This window comes from Neodiprion pinetum, chromosome 2, assembly GCF_021155775.2.
Source record: "Neodiprion pinetum isolate iyNeoPine1 chromosome 2, iyNeoPine1.2, whole genome shotgun sequence".
NCBI classification, from domain to species: Eukaryota; Metazoa; Arthropoda; class Insecta; order Hymenoptera; family Diprionidae; genus Neodiprion; species Neodiprion pinetum.
Window position 1 is genome coordinate 25,961,923 of NC_060233.1, and position 25,694 is coordinate 25,987,616.

At 35.8% G+C, this 25,694-nt stretch overlaps 1 protein-coding gene across 3 annotated transcripts in view; it reads right to left on the reverse strand.

Annotated features, from left to right (window-relative positions):
• LOC124211713 (tRNA dimethylallyltransferase) overlaps nucleotides 1-15,707 on the reverse strand; it is a 115,968-nt gene extending 100,261 nt beyond the window's left edge. For all 3 annotated transcript variants that reach the window (XM_046611060.1, XM_046611058.1, XM_069133332.1), the window contains exon 1: nucleotides 15,539-15,707. In XM_046611060.1, coding sequence (XP_046467016.1) covers nucleotides 15,539-15,658 — 120 coding nt within the window. In that variant the 5' untranslated portion in view covers nucleotides 15,659-15,707. The remainder of the gene's footprint in view (nucleotides 1-15,538) is intronic.
• Nucleotides 15,708-25,694: the final 9,987 nt, after the last annotated feature.

Sequence of the window (25,694 nt, forward strand, 5' to 3'; positions counted from 1 at the left end):
GGGTACATAACTATAATTGTGTCAGCATAGCTTTGGGATGATAATTTTTACAATGCTGATTGAAATAAGAAAATTGTTTTGAATTAATTTAAGCACGTAGCTACGACGCGAAGCTAGGTGTAATTGCGCAGTGTTTTATTAATCAATCGAATGAAATAACCGAAATAATATGAAAATGTTTAGGAAAAAGGATGTAAAAATGAGGCAAGTGGATAAAGAGAAGGTGGGATAAGGTATGTAAAAAAAAAAAAAAAAAAAAAAGGTATAAAGAAAAGACAAAGTGGTAACAGGTTAATTCGTATCACGTGCACCGCGGTCTCCGAGAACGTTGAACTACTTCGAATTCAAGGTTCCGCAAGCCGCGAGCAACAGGCATGGCGACTAGAAGGGTCAATGGTACTATAAACTATCAACAAACCACGGCATGCGGCATGCAGAGAGGCATTCATTTGTTTCGCGATCATAATTACGCAATCGCGAAACGCGCCGGGCTGCGTCGTATTTACAGTGGGCTAATCGATAGATGGCTTGCCTTCCTCTTACGTTCGCCTACAAGGCATGTGCGCAAATTCTCTCATGCAGACTTGGGATCGGTGATTCGGAGATCGCTGATTTGTCGGACAAGAAGTCCGTTGCGTTGGCAATGCCGTGGAGAAACAGCCCGCAGCGCCACCAACGGTCGGCCGCGGAACGTATCTTTGTAAACATAACTCACGGAGAGTGAAATTTTCAGTTCCGGTTACCGCTCGTTGTCAGTCTTTGACTATTTTCATTTTTTATCACAATCGAAAAATATGGTTCTAGGTAGAAAATGAAAATTAGTCTGGTATCCGTTACTATTTTTTCTCATTACGATAGTTGTTGCTATATTTTCTTGCAACTGTTGCGAAAATTTAATGCTTGTGCAACGATAAATTGACGTTAAAGCCTTGTTTGACTAAAAAAGTAGAGTAAACCGAACAAATTGATTTTGCGTTGCAATTACCATAAAAGGATCGACGATAGCGCAAAATGGTTACGCGTAACTCGTTTTTCGTAATTCCAACGATATTGAAAACAGTTTTTTTTTTTTTTAACGATACCTGTTTTACTGAATTTTTCTCAGTGATTAACCCACGACTGTCGAATCTAACATAAAGATACCAAATTCTGTGTGAACGTAACGTAACCTATGACCGTCGAATGTAACCTAAAAGAAACAAAATTCTTTACGAACATAACGTAACCCATGATCCTCGAATCTAACGTAAAAATAGAAAAATTACAAAACAGACTCGACGTTTGTAAACACAACTTAACCCGTAACCGTCGAATCTAACCTAAAGATACCAAATTCCGTGTGAACACAATGTTACCTGTGACCCTCAAATCTAACCTAAAAATATAAAATCCTTTGTGAATATAACGTAACTCATGACCGTAAAATCTAACCTAAAAATACAAAACTCTTTGTAAACATAACCTAACCCATGACCCTCGAGTCTAACCTAAAAAAAAAAAAAAACTACAGAACATGCTCCATCTTTGGAAACGTAATGTAATCCATGAATCTAACCTAAAAATACAAAATTCTTTGTAAACATAACGTAATTTATGATCATCGATTCTAACCTAAAAATACAAAATCCTTTGTAAACGTAACATAAACTGCGAGTGTTGAAAAGTTATGTTTACAAAGATTGATTGTGACGCTGCGGACAATTTCTCCACGGCATTGCCAACGTAACCGACTTGTCCAAGAAGAATTAGCTGTCTCCCCCGCTTAGCTAAATACCCCGGAAGTACTTCCTTTTCACCACTCAAAGTGATAAAGAAAACAACGAGAATCCGAATTCGATTATATCCTGCACGGATTTCGAAGACTGTACTTTATTTTCCTAGCCGTTACTAAGCCGATTCTATTTATTAAACGCAGGCATAATAGATCTAAGATTCTCTAAAAAATTGGATTAATCGACAAAGTATAGGTACGATTATTCTATTTGGCACGAAATGCGCCACGTGCCGTTGATATTACGTGTATTTGAAATTGTCATTTTATTTCGCATCGTCTTGAATATCGTGCCTTTGCAAAAGATATCGGAATCCGCACGAGCGCAACGCAGCAAGCACTAAACGTCGATGTGCACATTTCTTTTATGCTCGGCGAAAATTTTTCAGAATTCCGAAAGTACAAGCTCGAGTTCCGTGTGTTTATGAGGCTTATAAAAATATCCGAGTTCCATAGGCGTGCGAATGAACCTTCGATACTTAAGTAAGAATTCCGAAAATAACATTATTAACTCCAAGTTACGACACGTTTATATTTTTTTGCCGATTGACGTATCAACTTTCATTTCCAATGAATTTACCAGCTGACGCAGATTCACGTGCAATTCAAAATCCAGTCGTTTTTTCCACTCCTATACTTCGTTCATTTCGCATGATAAAATTTTATCGATATGCACACGGAAGACTAAATTTCTGTTTTTCAACATGGACTCGCTATTTAACGAATTTTATACCTCGTTTTATCGTTCTTTGTTTCAAAACAATTGTCTCATTTTTTTTATTCGAATATCGTAATTTAGAATTTGGAATTTCTGCACGATTTACAGATTTTGAGCTTAATCGATCAGAGTTTTTATTTCCTTGTATTTCTTTTAGAATTTTTCCAAATTAGTGGAATGATGTTTTTCGGCTGGAACAAAATCTAAACGCCAGTTTTCACAGTGAACGAAAAATTCTCCCGAAGTAAAAGAATTCCAATCAAAGTCCAACAGTTGCCTCACAGGATGTATCTCTTTCCAATTCGAATATAACAAGTATAAAAACGCACTTGTTCCAATTTCTGATTAAAAATTCAAAGATTGCCTTCAAACATGTCAAACGGCTATTTTTTACGTTGGAACAACCAGAAACCAGTTACTGGCAGCGTACTGAAGCAGACTGTAAAATCGACGAATAAAAGTGTGTCACTATTAACATGAAAATGAAACCAGTCCAACTATCAAACACCTTAATTAACGATGAAATTGGAAAATTGATTAAACAAAGTTGAAACGATTACGCTTTATTCCGTGGGAAATAATTCCCCTTAGACTTGATCTAAAAATCCTATAATTCAGGAAAATTTTTAGTTCGGTAAAAATTAGCGTTCAGACTTTATTATATATATATATATAACATAACGGAACGCGTAACATTGAAGATAAGCAGAACCGCCAAGTTCGAAGGTGAGCGACCGATTGGTTGAAGAAATGTTTCCATCCAATAAATATTTGCTAATTGCGTTATATATATAAACGTGCATACAAGTATACAATTATACTCGTGTAGGTATAAACAACGCATTGGCAAGACCGACACGTAGAACCAGCCGAGGACGAGAGTACATTCACACTCTGGCTGTGGAATGTTGCTGAATACGCTGCCATTGCATCATGCGCATTACGTGTGATGACCAAGTTCACCACACAGAGGCATACCTACGATATTACAAGAGAGCGAAGTTGGTAAAGTTGACGTAACCATTCGTTTTTAGGAAATATCGTTGGGTAATCTATTTTTAAAAATCGTACCGTATGATATTCAGGTTTTGGAAATTAAACTCCGTTGAATTTGTTCTAAATTTTAAAAACAATAACTTTAGTTTCGATGTTTCGTTACGTTAACGTTACTAACTTCAATCTGGTGATATTATACGATACGGTTGTAGAAAAGTTGGTGATAAAATGGAGGAATTTCTTTCGCAGCAAATAGATTCGATTAATGAAACTACGATGAGAATCTTTTGTCTCTAATGCTGTTATTCATAAAATTATTTCTATTATTATCGGTTTGATGTAATAAAAACTCTGTACGGTATAAGGTGCTTTGAATTTTATTTAATCGCTATCGAGGTCAGAAGATATATTTGGATTTTCACATTTCGACAATCGCTATGAATAAAAAAAGCCAAAAAAAAAAAAAAATTTAGACGTTCGCTATAAAATAATAACAATATTCTATCATCGAAAAATCTACTTGACAGGAAATTTTTATTGAAATTGTAAAAATGACTCGTTTATTTGAAGAAAGAAATGAATGTAATACAATTATAAAAAAAGTATCAATTAACAAACAGTAAATTATAATACTCTATGTTGTTTTTCCGGTAGAAGCGTACGTTAAAGAATAGGATATGCCAACTCTTCTCATGCCTATCATTTATTCCGTAACGTCTTGAATGTCAGATTTTTTTAACGACCCGTTTCCGAAATCACCGTGGGAGATTGTCGGGACTGAGAGAGACGTACGGAAAGACGAACCGACAATCTTTCTACAAACCTGTTTTCCGAATGAAGCTGAAACTAGCAGCCCGAGTTAGCAGCAGCCGAACGTGTTGTACTTTTTGGAAATAGAAAAATGCAGTTCAATTCAGTCTTGTTCTCGTAATTCTTATAAAAGTTTTTCGATAAAATAATCAGGAGTTTAGGGTATTTCAAAAAATTTTCATTTTGGGACTTTCTCATTTAAATGAACATCAGTCCCGTGTTTTCCGTATAAAAGAGGCCTGAAAACGTGAAGATTCGTTCCAATGAACGCCGGTTACTTTCACCGTAAAGAAATACTTTTAAAGTTCAGTTAAAATAAAAATGAAAAGTAAAAACAAAAAATATACTCTCCATTCGTGCCGTTAAATTAATTTTCTGTTATAAACTCGTAATTTCTCCAGCATATAAAAATTTAACAATTAAGATAACTTTTCGATAACGGATAAATGACAATTTTGCACAAAAAAAATTTTTTTTTTTTTTTTTTTTTAATCGAAAAATTGATGGCGGCAATTTTTCCATCTCCGGTGTAAATATCGTACCGATTTTCAGAGTTAGTTTTGAAAAGGCGAATTTCATTCATTCGTCGATTTGTACGCGCGTAAATGAATTACGACGAATGTGAGAGCCAAAGCGGCAAGTCTCTCAATGGCTAACAAGCACGTGGAGATACTACAATAATATTATGTTATATACTCGGTCTAGTATCCGTCGTAAGCATTTAACTTCCTGCCCAAGCAGAGGATGCTAAAAGTGCGATTAACCTACAACGAAGTGGCGACGCGACGCGATAACAAGAGACGGATATTCCTCGTGGTCGTAAACCGCTAACTTCGGGATACTTGAATTACGATATATAAGCAATACAGCTATTATAAATAAATAATCATATATATATAAAATCGAGTTTTAATGGTCTTACCCCCCAAATTGGCTCGTAATAATTCAAAAAAATATGTGATGACTGGATCAATTTTAACTTCTATATTTATAAACCAGAAGTTCTGTTCTATTATTATACATATAATAATAATAAAATGTGTGAAGACTTGACCGATTTTAACTTCTATACTTAGACCTCTGAAAGATACTTTTCGACTTTTTTTTACATTTTCAACGATTTCTGAGAATTTACCATCTTCAGCGAAAAGTTTCCTATTTTTTGTAACCTCTGCCATTTTATTCCTCCCATTTTTAGCCCTCAAAACGACGTTCTTCGACTTTTTTGTTGCTTCTTTCCGCGTTTTTTTCGCAACATACAGAGAATAAAGACGCGATTGATCTAGCCCAAAAATGCTTGTATCGAATTCCAAAAAATTCGACAAAAAGTTGACATAACTGTCAACATTTTCTGAGAATTTACGATTACATGTATATATATATGTATGTATGCATGTGTAATATCGTATGAAAATGTTTACTAGTAGGTATTATCAGGGTGCGACGGTTAACCGAGAAATTTATTCTTGCGTTTGTTTTCCTCCTTGGTTTCTTTAAAATTGTAAATATACATAGACAAAGAATGAATATTTGCAGAAATTTGTCTGTACAAGTAGTTTGAACAATGTTGAATCCATAAGGCAATGAATAAATTGAAGAATAAATAGTATCGAGGAAAAAAAAATACGAGTGGAAAATTGACGAAAACAACTTTGAATATTCACTGTAGGAAATGAATGGCGACAAGTTTATTACACATGTATTCATCCTGCGTGAAGTGAATACAACAAGATAGGCGTATATTTTCGAATTAATACACGGTGTATTATGACTGAATTTAATGAGATTTTAGATTTGTTTGAGAAGTTTTTTGGTTTTTTATACGAAAGTACGTGTCAAAACTATTACAGACCGGTTTCTTCAATCGCAGACAATTTAGAAAAATCTAGTAAACTATGACAGGATTTTTTATCACTTGTCGAAATATCTTTTCTTGTCTTTAGCCTGTAGCCTTGTAAGTGGAACTTGCATTACAGCAAAAGATCCATAATTTGCGTATAATATATACAATGTATGTTGAGAAAATGAATTAAAAAAATCCAAATCAAATATAAAATTACAATTTCCTATCTTGATCCATACCTTGAAGAATGCTCCATACATACGTAAATACGTGGGATTTCATTGATATTACCGACACGACTTATGAATCATATTTCTTGCAAGTTTATATATATATAAATGCAACAATTTCTCAGAAGAAGGTAAAATTTTTCCTCGTTCAAGTTTTTTCAAAATAACGTATATTTATCCTTGCACGTTGATCAATAACTTGTAATTTTTATCTGTAAATCTTACCGACTAGATTCGAAATTCGTTCGGTCATCACTGAAAGCAAGACTACTTTTCATTGATGGTAAAAAATTCTATATTTGACATCGCGACGTAAATATAAATAACGATCGATATCGATAAATTATTGCCGGCAGTGATCCAATTTATATAATTTACTCGTTTTTAGTCTTATGAAAGGTTGTGTAATTGGAAAAATTGATTGTTATAAAAAAAAAAAAAACATCTCATCTTAAGATAAGTTAAGATTCAATGAAAATATGTATTGAAAAATTTATTTCGCGGAGCATGGGAAACGAATCTCGCTTTCAGGATCAATATCAAATCTTTTGCAGGGTTTCGTGGTTAACAAAAATAAACAAACAGTACGATATTCGCTTGACAGATCAAAGTTTTTTTTTTTTACGAGAAATCCTGCATTTTTTTTTTTTGTTTTCATCCAAATTTTCCACCGTCGATAAATCTGCCGAGAATTCGAACAGAGATGAATTAAAGAAAAAAGTGGCAAATTCGCGTAACGAATTTGATTAGCATCCGCTGTATAATAGAACGAAATCCCTTCTTTGGTATCGTCGTCGGCAAGTCGAGCGGTGACAACGGGTGGAATTTCCCACGCACACTTATACTATAGATTTAAATAAAGCTGGATCGGCATTCAAGCACGGAAATGGGATGTTTATAGTCGTGAAAAATAAAGTATAAACGAACATCTCTGCGATAAACCGAGTGGTAGGTAAGTGGGAGTGCGTTACAACGATATTCTACGACTGTAATGGTTCGCGACCCTGAAACATTATTATTTCTATGATATATATTAATAGCAGATGATTTTTTTTTTATTTTATTTTTTCCACGCGCACTTTTATCGCACGCGTATGCGTGACGACTATTATTGTATACACGTGCATGCGTGTACAAGTATTCGTACGCATCCGTAGGCATATCGCAAGGTCGCGCACGAGTGATCAAAATTATCGGACGAGCAAACGTTAGGTATATTAGTTATCGTCGCTTAAATAAATTTTGTTACAAATTAAACAGCTGTTCAGAGCGAAACTAATACCGCGAAAAGTGGCAAACTTTCGACCAATTTGAAAGCATTTTCTCTCTTCTCGCGATCGTTCGTCGATTAGGCACTTTTCGTAAAATTACTTTGTCGAAATTTGAACCGAAAGATGAAAGATTGGTATGAAAGAATTTTTAAATCGATCGATTCGCCGCGACTGTATGAAACTTTTTAGAATTCATTTTTTTAATTTTATGTATCCTTATATTTTGTCAAATATCAGTAGCACGCTTCTATTATATCCTGAGGTGCGGAAATTTTATTGAGAAAATAAACGGATGAGACGTTTTAACCGACGTTTTCTTTCTGTTATCTTGAACGCGCGAATTTTTGTTTAAGGAAATATTTTAGTCTGAAAATTCGGAAAAATCGATTTTCATTTTATGGCATATTATTATAGCTAAATCTTTTGAGAATATTTTGGCCCGGAGCCGATGTGAAATTTCCAAAAATTGAGGAAGTTACGAGCACTTGAGTGAAAGAATCAGCCTGTGAGGAATTTGCGAATGCGGCAGTGAGTCTCCTACACGCCTCAGGAATTGCCAATTAAGGGTAAGAAAAATGTAATTTAATACAGAAATCAACTTGAGAACCGAAGCCAAAGCTTTAAAAACGCGTTCATCACCAAACTACGATTTTTTATCCGGTTGACCTAAGATCTTGAGTTTTATCCAACCGATTGAGTTCAAATTTGGTACGGATCTTCGGTATTATACATCCCTCTATAGATCCTACCACGAACGTTCCGAAATTATTATTGATCTGTTTTAAAGAAAATTGAAATCGTCGAAAGAAATGGGGAAAAAAATTAATTTTGCCTTAAAAGAGTTGCCATTTTCGTAATTTTTTTGTTTTTTTTTTTTTTACTTTTTGGTACAGGCTATAGCGACATATTTCTTTTTTTAAACATTTTTTGTACCTTTTTCTTTTACATTGCGTATAAAAAAAAACGCCCGAAGTCGATTCCTGTAGACTAGAATATACACGTATTTCTAGTCGGACAAATTCTCAATATATATTTTATTGTAGGAGTAATAATGTGATAAAAAAAAAAATTGTGACCACAAGGTTTTAGTGGGCATTGATGCTACTGTCAGAAATAATTCACATCATCATATTTAGAGGAAGTGCAATTTATCTAGTTTGCTTGGTATGATAATGGAAATATTGGCACTGACGCCCACTGAAACTTCGCGGTTAAAGATTTTTTTTTTAAACATTATTACTCTTACAATAAAATATATAATGAAAATTTGTCCGAAGCACTTGTATTTAAATATGGGGGAATTCGAGGGGTGGGACAGTCGAAATTTATAAACCACTTTTTTAAGGACCACCCTAACATAGATTTACGTATATTTTTTATTTTTTATTTTTTTTTACTTTTCCGGCAGCTAAGAATAATGTAACAATTTGTTAAATACCCAATGCGCGACTATGTCGTCGTAAAGAAAAAAAAAAAAAAATATTTAAAACTATCGCTTTTTGTCTAACCAACCTACATAATAATAAATGAATAAATATCATTCGATACGTGCGACGAGTGGAACGTGACGATTTTCACAATGTAGAAGCTAGTTTGTTTTTTTTTTACGACAGTTTGATTTTTTTCTTATAATTTATTCTATTTATTTGTTGTGTCTTTTTCGTCAAAAGTCGGAAACAGAAGGCTTGATATACATCTTTATTTGCGACTCGGCCGTTTGTCCTCGTGGACCAGTCGTCGGATAGTCCGGCCATCGAGCCATTCAGCCGACATGTTTATGGCGTTTATACGTAAGAGACGCCACGGGGATTTCGTATATTTGTGCGCTGTGCCGATGGAGGCGTTGTGGGAGACACGAGTGGGCGGGAATGTCGAGGTCTAATTGAAGCAGGGTTGTAAAACGATATCGGGTGCAAGATTTTACGTATTCGTCATAGATACCGCGACATATGGTTTGATCGTTGATTGGGAGAAAATGACGGATTTCTCGCAATGCGTTTACAAAAAAAATTACAGCGAATTTCGACGCTAAATGGACGGTCAAACTCTGTGAAAAATATAATATGATATGTTGGGGTGATTCGTCAGAATAAAAAAAAAAAAAAATTATAATTTGGTTTTCCCTGCTGCTTCCTCATAAAACTTTTGTTTGTAATGAAAAACAAATTCTTAAAGGTGTCCCGCTTTCGAGTTTTCGTTTTTAAATCGAAATAATACGTAGAAAAAAACAAAAAAAAAAAAAAAAAATGCTTGCTTCAACTTATCGTCGATTTCGCGTGTAAATGTGAACGAAAATGAAAAATATCAGGAGAATTTTTTGGGGGCAACAATATTTAGTACAGAAAAAGGTCTCCGGATATTTTGTTCGATTTTGCATATTTTGAGAGTTATTGTGACTTGAAACTGAAATAATTGTACAATTTTAAAAAACAATCCTATTAAGTCCAGTGAAAATAAAAATTTTCATCACTTTCCATTTTCTTTTATATTTTCACGCGTAATCGACGGTGAGTTAAGACGAGCATATTTTTATTTATTTATTTATTTCTTTTTTCCGTCTTGTTTCAACGTGAAAACGAAAACTCGAAAACGGGACCCCTAAATCTAATCCGATCCAACTGAATTTTTTCAGGGGATTTTGTTCTTCGTTACAAACAACAGCTTTACGAGAAAGCAACACTGAAGAAAGCGAATAAAATTTTTTTTTTTTTTTTTTTTTAAACAACGCACGCGACAAAATTAAAAACGTAGTAACGTCGTCCGGAAAAAAACCTACAAATTCAAGAAAAATACATCTGTCGTTCGATATTCCGACGACCCTCGGATAATTGTCGCGTGTATAAAAACCGCGAGAAAGAAACGCAAAACAAACAAAAAAAAAAAAAAAAAAAACAACTCGCGACGTTTGGTCTACGGAGGTGCGAATCGACTTAACTTACATACGAGACGACGCGAGATACGAATTCGAAGAAGAAAAATCGCGTAAGAGACGAAGGCCAAGTTGGCACGGAACGCCCTATAGGGAAGCACCGTAGTGTTGTTACGTTAACGGGCGTAAACCGATACGCGTACCACGTTGCTGTCTCGACAGCTTTTAAAACCATGAGCAACCACCACCACCACCACCACCACCACCACCACCACCACCACCACCTCTACTATACGCAACACACGTGCCGATGAGAAAATCAGTGTCGCGCAATATAACCGTGACCTTGAAGACGTTGGGTATACGTGTGTGTGTGTGTGTGTCTATATACCCAATGCCAATAACCTGTACAACGAAAGAGGAGGAATTTAAAACGTGCAAAAATTATTTTAATTCGCGGTAAATCGTCACCGCGTCGTATTCGTTGTGAATAAGATTTCACGATATCCTGTCTGCCCCCCTCCTCCCCCCCCCCCCCTTCCGCCCTTACTTCCTTCCTTCCTTCCTTCCTTTCCGCCCGAGAAAAGTAACTTTCTCTCACCGTGATCGTACGTTACATCATTGTATAATACATAATGTTCGATTCGGTGTAAGACGGTTTCATTTCTTTTATACCGCATTATTGTTTCGATTTATTTATTTACTTGTTTTTTTTTTTTTTTTATTGTATTAATTATTAGCGATTCCTTTGTTCCGAGTATCACCGTTACGTTTATTTTCTCAACATTCGTTGTTGGAGTTTACGAATTTTTTGCAAAGAAAATCCGGTTCTTTTCATTTTCAAACGATTCCGATTAGTAAACAAATAATACATACACCGTACGCATGCGAGCGGGAGTTAATGCAAAATAGTCGGTAACCTAATTCTTTTATCGGTGTCACACGTGGGTATAGTTGTTTTCAAAAACCTAAATATAAAATACTTTAGTGTTATTTCTTTGTTCCCCCCCCCCCCCCCCCCTATTCTCTACCTCCAAACGCAGTTTTTGTTGTTTTTTTTTGTTTTTTTTCCTCCTCCCGAAAGAAAAGGATGAAAAATTTTGTCCCCGTTTCGAGTGTTTGTTGTTTTCTAAACAATTTTTTTCCCTCGCTTCTTCGGTCGTTTGATCGAACGAAAAATTAAGCTTGAAACGCGATACGTGGACGGATAAAGAAATCGACTCGCTCGTTAGTTCTGCACTAATTAAAGAAGAGGAAAATGAAAAAAAATAAAAAGAAAAGCACGACAACGTAACTTTGCAAAGAAGATTAAAATAATATTTTTACTTTTAATCGAGTCGAGTACCTGCTCCTCCTATTAATTGCACAGCGGTGTTTGCTCTGATGAAATGAAAAAATAGAATTCCAAGAAACAATTATGGAAATGAAAAAGGAGAAAAAAAATTACAACCAACAACACCACCTTTAAACACACGCCGCGTAGGTAAGTAGTACAAAATGAAACATTTGCCAGTGTTGCGAGTGATGCCGTAATTATATTTTCCCCGTGTGTATTTCTCTTGTTGTTAGTCAAACAACATGATCGTAGAGAGCGTAATGAAGAGAATAAGGAAAAGTATAAATAAATACCACACGCATATCCAGGAGTGCGGTGGAAAGAAATATTTGCATTAACGTATACTTAAACCTACACCAGCAGAATTAGATTGTTTCTGCTTACCAATATGTCGTTTAAATGCGTCTGACATTTCACACGGATTCGTAGAAATATCATGCAAGTTTCAATCCCAAGGATCGAACTGTAATATGAATAATAATATGAATAATAACGTCATTCACGTACAATTTTCGGACTACATAAATTGTGCGAAGAAATGATTTCAAGTTTGAGATTCGTTGAACGAACAATGGTGAAATCATCCTGTTCGGTACAGTGAAGGTACAAGATTGTGGATGACGTCGTCGTTCAGTTCCAGGCACCAAGACCGAATGGAAATGACATTTCGAGAGTCGGTTGTTAGAGATCGTGTAATATGAGTTGGCCGGTTAGCAGCTATGGACGACAGTCAATGACGATAATAAACGGCTTAAGCATCGTACGAAGTGTGGTGGATTTTTACGCAGGAACGTAACGATGGCGTGAAGAAGTGAAAAGAAAGAGGGATGGTGGTGAGTAAAAAAGATAAAAAGATTGTACAAAAATTATTATTTTTTTTTAACCATTGCTTACCCACGAAATGTTACAAGATCATTGAAAACTGAGGAAACACATCCAATCGTTTCGAGGCTGTGGATTTTTAAACTTAGAAAATAAATTTTCACCATCAAACCAAACAAAAGCAAAAGTACGGATGTCGATTAATCGCGTCACATTGTTCAGACTTCGTTTTTTCACTATCAATGCTCAACTGTATTGTTTATTGTCTCTCATCACATTTTGAAATATAAAGCCCGAATCATTAGTGCTGAATTACGTCCATTTATTATCGATGTAACGTTTTTACTTACATGCAAGTTACTGACACCGAGATTGTTAAAAACAAAAACCGAGATATCGTTGTAAAAAAAACAAAAATAAAGATGTGGTCCCTTAGTCCAAGACCAATAATAGGAAAGTTGTTTATCTCAAATACAAGAATATTTTTACTTCTATATTATCTAGGTTAAATGAATAAATAAATTTTGATGAAACTCCAACGGGAATTTCGAATTTTCATAAGAAATACCCATAGAAGTTATTAACGCATTTACCGACGTTTTATAGGGGTGAAATTTTTTCTTGGTTATTTACTTCTCGGAAATGTTCATTCGAAAGCTTCACAATTTTCACTGCGTCAAATATGCGAATGGTTCTCCGTACATCAATAATTATAAAAGTAAAAAAAAACGAAACAACTCTCAGACCATTCAATTAGGACAACGCTACCTCCGTTTTACAGAAACTTCTCATACTGAAACTTTATCAGGGTTGTTCGAAAGTAAGAATCGTATGCAATTTAAAGATCTGCTGTTTCCAGGACGGATTATATATCTCCAAATATCAAAGTCCGAGTATCCAAAACGCGAGAAAGGGCCCAACAGTCCCATTCTATACGCAATTCTGAAGAAAAACCATCCAATTATTTTTTATGTGACGTAGAAATAAAGAAATGGCATGGATTCTACGAAATCGCAACGGTAAATTCGATCCATTGGCTAACAACAAGCGTTAAATAATAATGACTATACATTCGGCAAAATTAAATAGCAAACAAAATTATGATTAAGATAACGCAAGCTGACAAAGTGTACTATATTTCAGCTGCCATAGATAAGTACAAGAAAAAAAGCTACTATCAAAATATAATTCAACCAGAATTAGACGCAGAGTGCTATGACTCACATGATACTCTCTGTCTAATAGCTGGTCTAACGCCCACACACACACACACACGTATGAATAACCCAAAATAGTCTACTATTAAGAGCGAATGATGATAGGTATACATGGAATGAATTTCTCCTTCGACAACAATTTGTTATTCGAGATGTAACCAATTTTTTACTGTCATCCCCTAAATCCGCACCAGCAGAAGTAATTGAATTTTATGTTCATATTTCAGAATGCGTAATTTCTTCTACGGTATTGTATTTTGAAGATCATTTTTTCTGTTCGCTAAGTCACATGTAACTGAAGATTATATCCTAATACGTATACATGGTACCCTGAGTACGCGTTAGTTGATAGATAAAAGTGAAACAAAATTTACGAAAAACATATTTATAGTGTGTGAAACGTGATATAATAATAAAAATGTTGCAGAGAACTGAGTCAATAATGTGAATCTTTATGTTAATAGTTAAAAATTAGTCCATCACCTGCAAGGTTGTCTCAAAAAATTCTTTAACTGGCAAAAGATAATCCAAGAGGTTTAAATCTATAGTACTAATTTAAGATAGCGTTGGACAAAAAGCTGTATGTAAAAATCAGCAGAGTGGTTCCTCATTTTTATTGATTTATTAGTTTCTTTTTTTTTTTTCTCCTTTTTTTGTGCACAGATTCGATAAAACGACAAACAGCTCTTAATAATGCGATTGATTAGCTATGAATGAAGGAAATTTAAATTTCCAGCAATCGTTGCGGGAACCAAAGTTCATCGGTACACTTTTGCATTGTAAGGTACTTTATGGAATTGAACATGAAAACTTAACGAGTCGCTGGAAGCGATCGGAGGGTTCGAAACTTATCTAATATTGATTAATTAATGCTCTGTACGCACAAGTCTAAATATAGAAAGTCGAGAAAGACTTCCGCAATTGTTACGAATTTATCAATTACTTTCTTATTTACAGCTATGCAATTACGATATGCTATTATTGAAAATCAATCAATCGTCAAAGGTAGTGCAAAATGTTCCTCGAATAGTTAGAATTCTGAGTAAATACGGCACCAAACTAAATTCTTTAGTCAACTTTTGCAGCGAGAAACCTTTCAGTCAACTTCGACTCCCCAAGTCTACTCGGACGTACGAAAGCAGCTTTCGGCCTAGCTAGCACTTCTTGATCAGAAATTTTTATCGAGAAAACTTTCATATATAAAATAAAAGTCACGATACTCCGATGCACCATTCAGAAGAATGAAAGAATGTAGATATTTTCATGTAGAAAAGTCTATATCAATGAATTAAAATGTATAAACCGAGCGATGAGAGTTACAAGGATTGCGATGAATCCTTAGCTCCTCCTTTAACATCATTTTACACAGATCAATAGGCACCGGGCACGAAAGTAGATGAGAAAATTCCGTTCTCCACGTGCACGCGAACCTCAACAGAAACTCGAAGCCCTGTCGAAGGCAAATTGGTCGCCACGATACTCCGAAAATCTTGTAAATCGTCAGGCTTGTTTATACTCAGGATCTCGCGAGGACGTACGGAGTTGAAAATCCGGAAAATGAGCCGGAACAACCTGACTTGTCACAAGAACCTAACCTCAATCCTAACCTAAAAGCGCAACGTGGCGCGCGAAGACGAGAGTAGGAATGCACTCACCTGCATGCTGTCAGCGGAAATAATTTCGCCGCAGTACTTCTGGGCGAGTTGAATGGCCAGTTTCGATTTCCCGGTTCCCGTTGCTCCCAAAATCACAAGAATCGGCACGCGCGACGTCATAACGTGCTTTCGATCGCCTTTTCGCGCACCGCCGTCACACCCACACACCGACATGGCGCACAAACACGAGCAGCGATCAACGCGACTTGAGGCCTGACAGCGAGAGTCGAGGTTCGAGACTATCGACGCGCATGCGCGCCAGATTCGATGCCGACTTCAAAGCGAACGACGAAGCAGCGCGGACTTGCGACCAACTGGAATTCGACTGAGAGAAATTTCATTTCTTGCAGTGGCTAGAAAAATTCAGTAAGACAGGTATCGTTAAAAAAACTTTGAATATTGTAAAAATTACGAAAAACGAGATACGCCTAACCATTTTCCGCTATTACCGATTCTTTTTTGGTAATTGCAACGCAAAATCAGTTTCTGAGGTTTACTCTACTGTTTTGGTTAAATGAGGCTTTAACGTCAATTTATTGCTGCACGAGTATTAAATTTTCGCTACAGTTACGAGAAAATATAGCGACAGTAATCGTAGTGAGAAAGAATAGTAACGAATACTAGACTTTCCGGTAACAGCTAGAAAACTAATTTTTATTTTCTACCTAGAACTGTATTTTTCGATTGTGGTAAAAGATGAAAATAGTTGAGGACTGAGCGGTAACCGGAAATAAAAATTTCTCTCTGTGTATAATATGTACGATAGATGCACAGTTTGTCGCAACGTTCGTAAAATTATCTTTTCATTGATTTGACTTTTAACCCTTCGAGTCAGAGCGGTAAATATTCTCACCACCTATTTTACGTCCATTTTTTTCACATTTGTTGGACGACTTTTCAACATACCTCACTGGCAGTATGCTGATGTTATGTCTTCAAAACCCGGGAATAATTATTGCGATATATTGGACACTATTATTGCTATAAACAGATTGATTGATAAAAATCGTGAAAATTAAAGGAACGATTCGTTTTTTGAGAACATTAGACCTGTGAGCATTCTATTATACATAATTTGGCGGATGAAAAATTCTATGGTCTGATCAAATGTAGACAAAAAAGTACGTATAGGGTGTTTCAGAGGTCGCTGATTATGTTTAAATGAATAAATTTCGATTCTATACCGGGGATGGTAACAAAAATCTTCATTTCTTTTTTTTGTTTTTTTTTCTATTAGTCACGTGAAATAAATCTGAATCTGACATCTAGAACCCAGCAAAATTTTGAAAATTCGAGATTGCGGATCCGATATCGAGTACAAAAATTTCATAAACTCATTGAATCTGGACGAAAGTCAGCGATTACTGAAATTTTAGGTTGCTAATTACGAATCTGACTTTAGATTTCGCCAATTCGCAACGGGGTCCAACATGGCAGACAAAATTTGTTAAAAAAAACATGTCAACTATTTGGATCCACTATTTTCAATTTTAATAACCAAACTTTGAATTCGTCACAAGCAACCCAACAAACTGTATGGGAACTATATTATTGTGAAAGTTTACTTAGAACAATATCGTGTGACTCGAAGGGTTAATCTCACCAATTGCTCGATTCGTAACTAAAACCCGATTAAGAGCAAGTTTGGTCGGAAGTTCTTGACCCTTAAGTATACACTTAGTTGGTTGAAAATTAGTTCTTGTACGTAGATCAAAGCACTTTTATATCATTTGAAGTCATAACCCGAGTTTAGATGCAATGAATATGGTCACAGCCTGGTATCAAGGTGACCAAAAACGGTGAATCTACGAAAAACAAATACTTTTATTGACGATTTGCGCGCACATTATTACTAGAAAATCTCGAATTTTCCAGTCTCGTTATCAGAGTTCTCTAAATTAAGTTATTAATATAGGTTCTTTTCAGAATGAATAGGCCCCATCACCAGAACCAAAAGTTTAAAAGGGAGGAAAAAAAAAAAAAATTTAAAAAAATCACGAGCATAATCTCCATTGTCCCAATGATAGTCACCACGAACAAATAAAAGGATAGCTAAGATATCAACAAATTAAAAAACGGTTTTATAATTAGGACGTTCGAGGGGATTAAACGCTGGTATTTCTGATCTTGCAGATACAATGTTTTGGCTTAATTTTTCTCGCTGAACAAATGGGTACGCACAAATCGTCGAAAAACCACTTAAGAAAACTCACATCACAGTACAGTTATAACGCGTAAGCGAAATCATTGACGAACATCTGTTAAACCGTACTTACACAAACCTAGGTATATTTATCCACTCCGGGGATGACTGTACTTGTTAACTTTTTTTTTTCATACTATCTCAAATGTATTATTATTCTTGACAAGCAACTACAGTTCATCATATTATCTTCTGTCATTGATGTTTCGAACGCTCTCATCTCTTTGAAAGCATTGGCTTCGTCTTCACGCATGCGGCATGGTCAAAACATTTCAATTAATATTAAAACTAAGCGAAGACCTGAGAACTGTAACGTTACTTATTCCTATTTGAGAGACTCGTCCTAGAATATAAGCCACGGAATTTTTGGAAACGTATAAAATAGATTTGTGAACAACGGCGAATAGCTGAATACGTGCATTGTTCGATTTACAAAAAACTCTTGGAATTTATTAAAATTTGGCATTCTCGCAAATTAGGCGTCGATGGAAAATGAAAATATCGGAGAAATGAAAGCTGCAGCCTGTCGCGTCGCAGCAATACAACATCTAAAATACATCCCGAGTTAAAAAAGGTACAGAGTCGCGATTCACGCGTAAGTAATTTGAACTCGGTAATGGAATCCCGCAATGCGGGTGTCGTGTAAAATATCATGTTCATATCATTTATCATCATCCTTGATATTTGGACTTAAAGTTACAACAAGTGAAACCGCAACAAGACGCGCATCTTATTTCGCGAAAATAACCAACATTATTTGTGGACGCTTAAAAGTTCGCACTTTAAATCCCTCCACCGATAATCAAGATAGAAAGAGAAACGATTACGTAATTTGAAGAGTAAGGAAAGAAGACGACGAGTGTCTGGCAAATTTTCTAAGCGTCAGCTTTCGATCGGTAACAAAAATTGCACGATATTTTTATACTCATCTGTGCAATAAATGTGCAAAGTTTTACGCGTACATGCGCACTATACGAGAAGCCTGCAACAGAGGCGGTCTTGCGACACATTGCGAAACAGTAAATAATATAACTACACATATACACGGTGTACACATAGTTGGATACATATTATGCACGAACAGCGACAGCGACGATCGTGAGTCATGCAAATACTTATCGTATCGTACTCAATAGTGTGGTCCTACCTCACACTCGCACGAGTTGAATATAACTAGCTTCGAATAGAAGTCTAGAAAAAATAGATGAAAAAAAAAAAAAAAATAATGACAGGAATAGGTGTACGAGGCAAAAAGTAATCGACAATGTTCAGAGATTCTCGTGTGTAACGTGCGACGTATTATATCATCCGGTTCAACACCCGTCGAAGGTGTCAAGAGTTGTATACGTATACCGATTTCGATTTACGCCGAGTCGGAGTTAAAAAATTGTACCAATATTTCACCTTTATTTGCGGACGGACTCGTACACACACACACACACACACACATATATATATATATCTCATTGAAGGAAAAAACTTGTTCCAAATTCGTTGAGTCGTTGAACTACGGATTGCCGTGACAGTAATTTTATTGCTGTTTAACTGTGAGCTGGGATGTTTTTCTTATCTGTAAAACCGTTTCAGATTTCTTCCCGTCGAGACAATGCAAAAGTGAGGATTGCACGAAGTATTTGAGATATTGAACAATGAATGCGGGGAAGGAGCATAACCAACGGTTTATAGAAACATGGGGAAATTATTTTCCAGCTATTCTCGTCGACAGTCGACGTCGTGAAACTTAAAATTCATGAATTGTAATGAAATGCTTAGGAATGCAAGATACGATTTAAAACGATTCAAGAAGTCTACTCATCCTTGTTTACCGCGCGAAATATGATTCATAGTATTGGTGCATTCGAGGAAAGGAATAATATCTATCGTTCTATTCCTCAGCCATCGCTGATAGTAAGAATCGAAGAAAACATTCGACCACGAAACTGGAAAACACGTGACGGTTTATGAAATTGCGCAATGTTTGAGTACAAGTTCTCGATAAATGTCACGCGTCAATTTCCTTAAACTCATTACGATAAGAATGAAATTAATGAAAAGCAATGTACTCCGAGCAGCAGATTTATGAATTCATCGCTGTAACTAGGTGCAGCAATTTATCGCTGTACAGGTAGCACGAAAAAGTTTTCTTGTATAATAATTGTCGATATGATTTTTTGGAAAAATGAAAAAATCGAAATAAAAAAAAATTTCTCGTAGATATCAATACGAATTGAAGGCTGCAGAGAATTTATTGTCCAATTAATGCGATTTGATAGAACCCGATTTTCCGAACGTGTAAGGGAAAATCTCTATTATCATGCTTATTTGGCTCCCATCGAAAACTACAAATAGACCAGATGCAACCTCGTACATATTATAATCAATTTTGAAAATTCAAATTAAATAATGGAGATTTCTTTCAATCGGATGATGTTTCATACATTTTCCGACTTTACCGACTGTTATGTTGAACGATTGCATCGAGAGCACTGTGTTACACGTTATCGTGGTATCTTCTCGTGATTCGCATATTCATATTGCAACTGTTACATTCCTCTGGTGTATTTTTCCACACAATTTTGTTCACCGTTCCGGGAAACAAGCATTGTGTATTAATAACGCAAGCCTGCGAAGTATAATTTTTAATTTCCCCGGCAAGTAATAATGCTTTTATTTTATAGGTATTTAGGTGCGTCGGACTGAAATATAGCGCTAGTTTTTTTACAGCGTGTCGAGATTCGTTTTTGTCCAATATTTTTAACTATTATTATGGAAAAAAAAAAATTAAACGTATATAAAACTGAATGTTTAGGTATAAAATGAACAGCATTATGTTATACAATTACGAAACAAGGATAGACAATAGAGCAAAATGGTTACGTGTACCTCGTTTTTCCTAATTCCGACTATATTCAAACAGTTTTATTAACGATACCTGTTTTACTCAATTTTTCTAGTTGCCATAACAAATGATATTTGTCTCAGTGTTGTTTGAACCTAATACTGTTCATTTTATACGTAATCGTTTGGTTTTATATTAATTCTATTTTTTTTTTTTGAAAAAAAAGTAGTTCAAAAATGCATAAAAATAAATATCGATGCACTGTAACAAAAAACAAACGCTATGTTTTAGTTCAATATACCTAAATTACTGAAAAAAAACATTATCACTTAACGGGAAAATTAAAAGTTATACTTCGCAGGCCTGTCTAATCGATGAGAAAATTCTGCCCAGCTAGGAATTCCGGCTGTCTAATTGTTAATCTAGAACTGTCACATGCAGACTTATGTCTATTTATACTACACGTCTATCATTTACTGCAATCGAAAATGTGAACTCGTGTATATTTGAATGGAAAATTAATCGCGAATTCATGAAACTGAGATACCGGCGCATAATCAATCAATCAATCAATAACCCTGAGCCAATTTTAGATATTCAAGGCGTAATTTACTTTGTACCTCGTTACATAATTATTACAATACCCGCACCGGTGTAATTGGTATATTTTATCATCACGCACTTTTCCACTCCGAGACTTGCAGCACCGGCTGAACACGTCGCCACATCGTCCGGGAATCACCGAAATACCTTCTTGAATTCAGAAATTTAACACCTGAAATTTCCTCCCCGCAGTTTCGCCCCTTGCAGGCGAATAAAACGTCTATAGTCCCGTCCGTGATTGGACGACGGCGGTTTTCCGTCTCGCTCGTCCGACCCTCGGGGATCCTCCTTGAATTCTTGTTGGTATCCGATATTTTTTTCCTCTCCTTTTTTCTCCGTCTAAATTATGTCTGATTATGCAAAGCGTATTGGTTACAATTTTCAAATATGCTACGGGCTTGTACACAAAAATGGCCGGTGAACGATCTTACGCGTTATGAGAGGCCGCGATGCTACGAGAATTCGAGATGCCAGATGGTCTGAGATTCGCAGGCGATTCTCGAAAGCCGGTTATACCAATTAAACGAGGTAAATGTTAAAATATACACGTGAAGTTTCATCAATCGGGACAACTTTTGACCATGATATTAACTCGAGGAATACACCCAAGGTATCGACACGTGTGCTCGGAAATATCTTGTACAAATATGTGCCCAAGTAAATAGGGAGTCACAAGTTCTATGGACAAGTGTAAACACCGATGTAAGTCCAAGGTATAATCGCTAGCGTTCGGAATAAAAATCCATTACAACTGTACGCGATATTGCATCAAACTTACTAAATTACTGAAATAAAAAACCTAAAAAAGCTCCTCTCCTTTCCGTTTACAACTTTTCTTAGAAACGTTTGAGATATCGGTCTGATACGTTTTGGGAAATACAGCGGTACCAGAATTCGGGGTTAGTTCTTAATTTTTGGATGTATAAGAACAGCGTGGAAAATATGTCAAGCCATAAACTGTTAACAGTGGTTGGTGTGGATGTAAGAACTTTCAATAGTGCTTAAATTAACACGCATTCTTGGAGTGCCTCTTTATTTTTATCGTATTTTACAAACTTGAATCGCCTCTCAAATGTGTGTTGAAAAATTGAAAAGTGTCAAATTGTATCGCTTAGTTTTAGCACGACACTTGATACGAGTTGTAAGCCATATTACGTTCAGCAGGGTTCACAAATCGGATAAAAGTTACCCGATGAGTACTCGTTTACTCGTAATTATAATTATATGAATGTAATTATGTAATTAGAACCATATCAACAATTAAAAAAATAAATAGTCAACCGAAAATTGAATTCACTTTTTATTTCAACTCAAAGAACGTTTTTCTTTTGTTATTAACACACCATTAGTGCATAACGACTATTCGCTGATCGTAAGCTTTTGATAGTACGAATGAAAAATGATTGATGTTTCGTAATGTTGTAAACATCAATTTCAGCGTTGAATTATCATGACCGATTGATTCTACGTTATAAAATTTTAATAGGACAATATTCATCCTATCGATCCGTTAAGGTGAGGAAATGATGAAGAAAATTTCTTGCGACATATATTCAATAGTATAGTTTTCGTAAGAGAGAATCGTTCGTTAAAGAAATACATAAAAATATGTGCATAGATCGACTATCTTCAAGTGAATCACCCCAACGAGTTTAAACATCTTCTTGTGTACGCTTAGAAATCAAGCAGAGTTTACATATTGATCTATGATTTAAAAATTCTACGCCTATGACGAGGAAGACTTTAAAGGTACAGGCTTACATCTTATCTCATATCTGACCTCATCTTATCTCGCTCGGCGTAATCTCTCTATTTTTGGTTTCCGCCGTATCGCACACCCCACATCGTAGATTTTTTCATTAATCTTAGTCACCTCACGTTACATTATCATACGCGTGCCCATTTTTCTCGGTTCTAATTCTTACGCTCCCCTCCCTCACAACGTAACGAGCTTATCGCTGCCTGCGTATTACACGCGTGTGTATATAATACATCGTACATCTGTGCAGCGCACGTGTTTGTCTATTGCCATTCTGATATAACGATGGCGAGGAAAAAAGAAAAAAAGAAAAAAAGAATGAAAAAAAAAAAACAACAACGAACGATTAGGACAATGCGATAAGAAAAAATACTCACCGTTCGCCAAAGATTACAATAATCAAACGTCTGCGTTCTATCGATATGTGACAATCTATCGAGCCTTTTTTTTTTTTTTCGAACGATACGCTCTGGGCAAATTTCATCTCTGTACGAAATTGTTCGTACGGACGAGTCTGTTCTATTAAATAAGAATTGGCGCGTTTTCTTCACTTCCTTTTTCATTTTCGCTTCTAGTAATCTATCGCGTTGACTTGTCAACTCGTCAACTTGATCTCTGATTAATAAATAGAAATTTAAAACTGCAAACTACGGCGATTAATACGTTGGAGAAAATTTCTTCTGTCAGATACACACGCGCATAGTTAACTGACTCTGCCTACGTGCTGAATGAGGTATTCACGATAAGCACTCGTTGTAAAACAAATGAAATATCTTTACCGTTGTTGCTAGATCGAGTATTTGTAAATCACCAGAGGCTGTCCGGCTGAACCCCGGGGCGGATATCGAAATTAAACTTTCTCTGTGACCTGCGGATATAATTGCTCAAGGTACACCAAGGCACACCACACACCTGCCTTCCCGCTTAGCCTGGGGTCAGCAATTACGGGGATGGGGTAAACAATTTATTTTTATTCCCTGTGTATTACCTGGAATGAAGATTCCTCCCCGTGTATAATTTTCTACTCAAACCGTTTAATATTGTATACGACGATACAGTCGATTATGTTATCCTAGAAAAATTTGAAATCCACTTTTGTCTTGAAATTTTTTATTTTGTTTATTTCATTTGTTATCGATCGGCGGCATTTACATTTTTTTTTTTTTTTTTTTATGGTCACGTACCCCGAATCTCCCACAACTAACTCGGGACAATTTTTTAAGAAGGTTGTTTTTCATTGAAATCTGATGTCGATTTTATGAAGAAGAAAAAAAAAAAGACCGTCTTTGTTGAAGAATAATTTTGTATCTTATTCGAATGCAGGATTGATTTCGCAGAATACATCGAATGACTTTCACTGCAATTCAATTTTTATGTCATCCCGTTTTTTAATGCCAAGTATTTTCAATTACTCAAAAGATGCTTAACGACTTAAGTGATTAGTGACACGTGAATGAAAGGCCGTTTAATATTAATTTCCGAATTTAAAATTACGACAAGACTTTGCTTACGTTTTTGTCGTCTAAATGTCAAGGATTGAAATTCTCCGGAATTTAGTAGAATGAAAGGAATTAATATCATCAAATTTTCTGCCAACTAAATTGAGGATATGTAGAGAAAAATCTTTCGACTCGAATCACTTCCAAAAGTGACTTTTACGGAAATCATAAGAATTATCGAAATTCGTTCATACCTTCAAACCATCACACTGATATGAGTAATTTAAAGTGTATAGAATCATTCGTAGGTAAAGAGAAATCGAAAACTACGACTGACAATAATACGGCAACCACAGTTTATAACGCAAAATCAGTAGGTACACGTATATATGTATAATGTATATCTCATACTCGCAATTGGAGATTTACAAGATCCGTAGGTCAGATATATATAGAACAAGATCAGAAGAAATTTAAACGACCTCGTTTAAGCTCTGCCCCTGATTGTGAGACCTTATAAAGATATCCGATAATTCTTTGACTCGTTCGAAGGACTGGAAGAACTCGCTTATCAACCAGACAACCAGACTTCCGTCCCGAGCGGATTGACATATACGGAGGTTAATTGGGGCAAAGGTTCGAGCCGCTTCGAAATTCGTGGGAAAGTACATCTCGCAGTCCACGATACTTCTTCAGGCTGCAGTGACCGGAACGTTTCCTCCCCCGTTTTCTTTTTCTTTTATTTTTCATTTTTTTTTACTTATATTTTCTCTTTTTTCCTTTGCTAATGTCACCACCTCGCTGAGAGAGGTTAGAAGAATATCACTCGCACGCGATAACGAATCGGCATAAATTGAACGGAAACAGTACATTGTTTTATTAATTTGTTAGTGCGGTAAATGGGCGATTTCCGATGAGTGTGAAGTTTGCGGCGTGAGCCGTAAAAGTGAGAGCTACGTGCACGCGAATAGAATTGAGAAGTTGGCGGATGTTTATGCGGCATTCTACGTCAATTCGACCGGGGTCCGATCCTCAAAGTCAATGATATAGTGCGCACAATAGAGTCCCAGTGTGTAAAGGCGAGCATTTTTGTTGTGCGCATGCGCCAACCTTGAATTATCGCACTGCTTGGAAATGGGGCACTTTACGCACGCTCCACAGACTTCGAAAATCCAACTTTCCAAGCAGGGGTTCGAAAAAAATGTGCTGCTACGAAGTAACTCAAAGTTAGTAGTGCAAAATTTTTTCTCCAAAAGTAATTACAAAAACTGTATTACCATCAGGCAGTCACAATGACAATGATACTGACGTAT